The following is a 7,066-nucleotide window of genomic DNA, read 5'->3' on the forward strand; positions in this document are numbered from 1 at the left end:
CCACATCGGTGGTTAATGAGATGGGTGGACTCCTTATAAGGCTTGGGCAATCCTCCTCCCTTTGAGCTAGCTTTTGGGGTGTGAGTTATGCTCAAGACCTAATTTAACATGGTATCAGAGCAGGGCCCGTCTCACCCGATGTTGGGCCCCCAAAATAAAAATTGCCCACGCACCAGATGCTAAGCACTGGGCGTGAGGTGGGGTGTTAAAGAATGACAAAAGTCCCACATCGGTGGTTAATGAGATGGGTGGACTCCTTATAAGGCTTGGGCAATCCTCCTCCCTTTGAGCTAGCTTTTGGGGTGTGAGTTAGGCCTAAGACCTAATTTAACAGTATCATTGGTGGATTTCTTGACATATGCAAAAAGTGCCACAACTCTATCTGGTGTGATGATCAGCATAAATGTGAGTTTATTCATGCCGGTTCTGTTGACATTGTTAATTCCAACAACATTATGTATCAGCAACCGTAAAGTCCATATTACACCTAAATGCTAATATCCATTTTGCAGTAGCTTTATTTGACGTGACTTATATTTTGACAGTTCGAAAAAAGGTATTAATATTCCATGAAAGCAAAGAAAATTCAATAGATTTTCAGAATATGGATGTAACAATTTTTAACTTCAGTTGTTGATATGATGTGTTTCCCCTTTAATAGAATAAATCCTCTTGCTCTTGTGGTTTGTGTTTTGCACTCAATTGGCACTAAGGGCTGGAAAAAATAATTCCCTGAGATGGAAAATTCCAAAATGAAAATGACACAGTATTTCTATTTTAATATATATAAGCATAAAGTTGTCCCTCGAAGATTCAATACTTTATTTTCATATGATGACTCGTATGGGAGTCGACGTGGATACAACTTTCAGAACATAGCAAGAAGAGGGAAGGAATGCAATTTTACTCAAGTTTTCACTATAATATTTTATTAAAGTACTTATCTTGCAATTACAAGAAGTAGTTCAGTTGCTTGCTTAACAAGTACACATATTTGCTCTCTCACTAGTTTTGTTCTTCGAGAGGCCTATTATTTGTTATTTCTTTTCAGTTTACCTATTAAATGGAAGAAACATAATTCCATACCTATTAATTTTTTATCTGTCGATGTTCTGGAACTTGTGCAGAATGCAGCTTACCTGGCAAATCAGGGACTTGGTGTAATTGCTGTTGTTGTTGAAGCCTTGAGGAATACTGGTTATAATAATCAGACAGCAAAAAAAGTTATGATCCAATCTAAAGACAGTTCAGTTCTGAAAGAATTTGAGAAAAGCCGCTATGAACTTGTTTATATGATTGATGATAATATCAGGGATATTGAGAGCTCAACTATATCTGAGATCAAAAGCTTTGCTAGTTCTGTAATTTTAACCAAGAATTCTGTTTTTCGGAGTGAGGATGATTTTCTCGTTGGGAAAACAGATGTGGTGCAGAAGCTGCACTCATCAAATCTATCAGTATACGTTCAACGCTTTAACAATGAGTTTGTGTCTCAAGCATGGGATTTTTTTCCAGATTCATCTGTAGAGATAAACAATTATATTGTTGTAGCTGGCATTGATGGTGTTATAACAGATTTCCCTCGCACAGCTGCTACATACAGAAGTAAGTAATTTCTATCATCATCTGAATTGAGAAACTGATACGGACAAGTAGAGATTATATTTGGAAATAACATTGATTTTGGCACTTTTACTGAGCTTATCTCGTGATTCAATATTTATGTGTTGGGTTATAGGGAACCGTTGTTTGGGTTACAAACACCGACCGCTGTATTTTAGCCCTGTTGAAACTGGAGGTTTCCTACAATTCATGGCTCGACAGTTATTGCCACCAGCTGAAACTCCCAACCCAATACTTTCCAAAAGTGATGTGGTTGAGCCACCTCTACCTCCTGTTGCAAAGATAACACCTGCGGGCAATGAGTCTACAACTGATGCATCTCCAATCGGTCAATCCTCAGTTGTGGCTGGCATTTTGACATGCTGTCTCACGATTCTCCTTGCTGATCTTGTCATCTTTTGATCTCAGTTAGAGGCGTCATAGAGATGAAGCTATGTAGAATCAGAAACTGAATTATTGTATTTACTATCTGAAGACCAAGCTCCTTAAACAATCTCACTATCCAACTGATCTCTGGTGTACATGATGCCATGCTCTAATTCAGTTTCAGTTGAACTTCTAGAGACGATCTCTTATTTTTATATTTCCAGGATACTAGTGCATCTCCAAACTTTACTACGTAGCTTGTGATTGATCTTCTGGTTTGTAGACATGTTCCCTAGTGTGAATCACTTTATGCAATTCATCTCTAGTTTGTTTCAGCAAATCCTGATTGCTTCCTGTGATCAGTGCATCATCAACATACACCAGATCATGTTTTCTCTACCGATGAATCTGAGAAAAAATCCCATGCTTGAGACACAAACTCATTGTTAAAGCGTTGAACGTATACTGATAGATTTGATGATTGCAGCTTCTGCACCACATCTGCAATCTTGATTCCATTCTTTGTCATTTGAACAGGACAGTCGAGGACATCTGCACCATCCGAAACAGCTTTTGTATATACCATATCAGTACAACCTGGGGCCGAGTAGTCTCCACTTGCTCCTTCAGATGTGATAATCAGAAGCTTTTCTGTAGGTCAACAGGAAATTCAGAAAGAGTGACCTTGATGGATCTTGTAGCTAATTAAAGACAGGTTCTTTAGACCTGATGCACCATGTATTTACACATTACCGTTACAACCCTTGTTAGTGGGAAGGTAGAACTAGCATAAAATTACCGATTATGTTTGACTGTGGTCCACCGTTATCAAGGCAAGGAGAGACAACGATTACATGATTCATTCTTGGAAACATAAGATTTGATATGACAGACATAAAACAAATCTAGTGAGTCCAAGGTCTATCCTTTGATATCACTATCACTGATCAATTTATCTTAAATAAAACTACTTGTTTTTCCTTTCATGTCTGTTTTTATACTCAAATTAAGGATTGGAGAAGCTTATCGATCACCTCAAAACCAATTATTGGACTTTATAGTAATGGCCACCCACGGCTGAAAAAGAACTAGGGGGAATTGATTGGATAGGACATGGCATAGGTTCAACATACTGGGGTCAGTATATTGAGGTCGAGGATTAGGATAGAAGGCTAGTAAGTAGCCGAGCGTCGTAAACCAACACAATTTCAGTCTCCAGAAACTTTGGAGTTACCTTGTAACTACTCAGGCCTTGTAAACAGAATATATATAATTGTTGAAATGCATTGAAGATACCTTCAACAAGTCATCACTATCAAAGTCAAGTAATTTACCAGAATGAACGACTAAATTACTTGTGAAAACAACAGTTAGAGCGAGCACGGAGCTTCTGTTATTCATCAATTATAGCATGCATGGTTACCTATTGTCGCTGATGCAGTTACTGGAAAGTCATATAATACTCCATCAACAGAAAAGACGTCATTGTCAATTAAGGACAAATACTCAGATGTGGGATCATAGCTGTAATTCTAAGCAAAATGTACATCATTTGCAAACTCCGATGCAAAAATCTCAAGACATTCTTTATGAGCATCTAAGACAAGAGACGTATATGGTTGTAAGTAGTGGGAGTTGTCCACCGGCCAGATACAAGATTTGGGAACAAGTATTCCAGAGGCAAACGTTTTGATAAATGTGACGTTGTTCAATAAAGAACCATATGTTTGATTTATTGAAGACTCAACATCATCCTGTCCGAGAAACAGGAAAACAAGTTTTGTAAATCGTGGATTGAATCGTGCCACAATATTTGTGAGGAAAGTCACCTCAGGTGATGAAATATAGTTGATGAGAACATTCCTAGATATGAATATAATATAATTTCTCATACTAAGATTATGCTGGGTGAAGAAGTTGACGTGCTGCAAAAAGGATTTACGAAACAAAGGATCAATAAAAGCATGACAACATAACTATGTAATTGGAAAGTTATCATCATAACTGAATATAAGTACCTGTATGTTCAACCATAATCCCAGATGTTTAACTTGGTTTGCTACATCCTAGACAGTAAGAATATTCTGTTTCATCAAATTTTTCGATTCGAAAATAAACTCCTTGCCTCACTGTCCGGAAATACTTCAGTTATGTTATCAAACATCATATATTACTGGTTGTCTTTGATTAAAACATAAAAATCATGTGAAGAATAAAATATTTTATTATATACTAGCAGCATAACTATGTCAATTCACACTTGTGTTAAACTTACAAACAAGGACACTCAAATAGTTACAAAAATACAGTAAAAGAATTAATAAGGAATATATTGATCAAATAACACATCTTTTAAGAATTGTGTCAAACTTTATCATAACAATTAAAAAGGAACAGAGGGAGGGTGATAAACCATCGAAGGGATATTTTGACAAAGCAAAATTGTCATTCTTGGACATTGATTCTAAAATCTTGCACCTACAATCATGCATGCAAAACATGATATTCGTGAAGAACACTACCAAATAGGTTTTATATTGAACTTAGAGGTGACATGCATGAGATCATTAAAATCGAAATCTATAGAGAACCATCCTTGTGTTAAAACTATATTCATTAAGTATTTACTCTTGTTATTTTTGTAGTAAGCATCGATGTCAGAGGTATTGTCAAGCTTGAGGTCAGGAAAACACATATCAACTTCATTTTTAGTGAGTTGCACATCACACCAAATAATGACATTGGGCAAGCTAGTTTCCAATATTGCCATAATATATGCCTCGTAGCTTGAATCAAGAAATAATCCAGAAAATCCTCCAGCGCTATCACTAAGGGTGCATCTCCTACAATCAATAAATTAAAAACACTATAATGACTACGAAACATTGTAAAGATTGTGTTCAGTTATGTACTTATCATCTCCAGACTTCACCCGTGGGACTACATTGATATGTATGTTGTTAATGATTAAAAAGTGAGTAAATGAAAGGAATTGTGTTGCCACTTAGTGTTAGTCATTTAGTTTTAGATTTTTAACCAGCAACGTCTATTACAAAGAGCAATACTAAGCATGAGAGACATCGGAAATTCCACATTGCCGGCGAGAATAGTGTCACAATTTCCTCAGGAATATGAACTATATATTTCAATTCAACAAGATGAGGAAGAAGACGAAGGAAGAAGAAGCTGGATTTTAAGGATAGAAAGACTTCAAAAGCTATTTTTTTTCAAGTTGTTACGAAGATAGATTTAAAGATTCCACTTGTTTTATCATATTTTTAGAGTAATGCAAGTTGTTATACGCAGCCCCACAAGTTTCACATGAATTTATAATGCACTTGTGACTAGTAACTATACTAAGTACTCCATATGTTGGATGAGTTATCTATTTTGATTTTGCATAAAGTTAAAAAAAGTAAAATTGACTTTTGAATCTTATAGTATAAAATTAAAGATTTGCAAATGTATCAAAATTATATTTAACCTTGTGGTGTTAAACATGTTATGTTGAAGTTGAATTTAAAAATTAATAAAAAGGAAAATGATCCTTCTATTTAAAACGAATTATACATGAACAAACATGCCACATTACTCTATTTATGGTATCAGAGCAAAATTAAAGCAATTTTAACCATGCCTTGTTACCACAAAAAGAGTGATGTGACATGTTTGTTCATTAAATATTTACGAAAAATATATTTGACACGATGTATTTTTGGCACAAATGGCACGACCTTACTTTTTGGTGGTAAAATCGTAATTACTTTTTGGAGGAAAGATCGTAATCACTATCACAGTCAAGTAATTTATCAAAATGAACAACTAAATTACTTATGAAAACAGCTGTAAGAGCGAACATGGAGCTTCTTTATTCATCAATTGTAGCATGCACGGTTACCTATTATCGCTGATGCAGTTACTGGAAGGTCAGATAGTACTCCATCCACAGAAAAGACTCCATTGTCAATGAAGGATAAATACTCAGTTTGTGGGATCATAGCTATAATTGTAAGCAAAACGTACATCATTTGCAAACTCCGATGCAAAAATCTCAAGACCTTCTTTATGAGCATCTAAGACAAGCGACGTATATGGTTGTAAGTAGTGGGAGTTGTCCACGGGAAAGATATATGATTTGAGAACAAGAATTCCATAGGGAAACGTTTTGATAAATGTGAGGTTGCTCAATAAAGAACCATATGTTTGATTTGTTGAAGGCTCAACATCATCCTGTCCAAGAAATAAAAAAACAAGTTTGGTAACCCGTGGATTGAATTGTGCCACAATACTTGTGAGGAAAGTCACCTCTGGTGATGGAATATAGTTAATGAGAACATTCTTGGATAGTGATTTGGGAACAAGAATTTTAGAGACAAACGTTTTGATAAATGTGAGATTGCTCAATAAAGAACCATATGTTTGATTCGAAGTATAACTTATTTCAACTAAAGGTGCCATAAATGGTTAGAAGTGAAATCCACTACTGATAATTGTGGAAGTGGATTTTTGTATGGTCTGACAGGATGAAGGCTCAACATCATCCTATTCGAGAAATTGGTAAATCGTGGATTGAATCGTGCCACAATACTTGTGAGGAAAGTCACCTTTGGTGATGAAATATAGTTAATGAGAACATTCCTGGATAGTGATTTGGGAACAAGAATTTCTGAGACAAACGTTTTGATAAATGTGAGATTGCTCAATAAAGAACCATATGTTTGATTTGAAGTATAACTTATTTCAACTAAAGGGGCATAGATGGTTAGAAGTAAAATCCGGATGATTGTGGAAGTGGATTTTTGTATGGTCTGACAGGATGAAGGCTCAACATCATTGTCACGACCCGAGCCTACACCCTGGACGTGACCGACACTCGAGAACCATTGTTGGTCCCTAAGCGAACCCTTATCCTGGCTGACTACAAGCGGAAGATTAACTCAAGCATACAAAGCTTAAAAACTGAATAAAAATTCAATAAACTCAACTTTACAAAACTTTAACTAAAAAAGGAAACTCTGAATAATAAAATATATTCAACTCACCCTAAAATAGGCAACTTAAGTCTTTAAAACATTTA

At 35.7% G+C, this 7,066-nt stretch overlaps 1 protein-coding gene and 1 pseudogene across 1 annotated transcript in view; one reads left to right on the top strand and one right to left on the bottom strand.

Annotated features, from left to right (window-relative positions):
- The window catches only part of LOC102588873 (glycerophosphodiester phosphodiesterase GDPDL3-like), a 7,772-nt gene extending 5,544 nt beyond the window's left edge, over positions 1–2,228 (top strand). The window contains exons 7-9 of the mRNA XM_015307579.1: positions 321–405; positions 1,128–1,612; positions 1,701–2,228. Coding sequence (XP_015163065.1) covers positions 321–405; positions 1,128–1,612; positions 1,701–2,025 — 895 coding nt within the window. The 3' untranslated portion in view covers positions 2,026–2,228. The remainder of the gene's footprint in view (positions 1–320; positions 406–1,127; positions 1,613–1,700) is intronic.
- A 146-nt stretch (positions 2,229–2,374) lies between these two features.
- LOC102589198 (glycerophosphodiester phosphodiesterase GDPDL3-like) lies at positions 2,375–5,006 on the bottom strand (annotated as a pseudogene).
- Between the last annotated feature and the right edge of the window lie 2,060 nt (positions 5,007–7,066).

The sequence above is a fragment of the Solanum tuberosum genome, unplaced genomic scaffold, assembly GCF_000226075.1.
Source record: "Solanum tuberosum cultivar DM 1-3 516 R44 unplaced genomic scaffold, SolTub_3.0 scf00056, whole genome shotgun sequence".
NCBI classification, from domain to species: domain Eukaryota; kingdom Viridiplantae; phylum Streptophyta; class Magnoliopsida; order Solanales; family Solanaceae; genus Solanum; species Solanum tuberosum.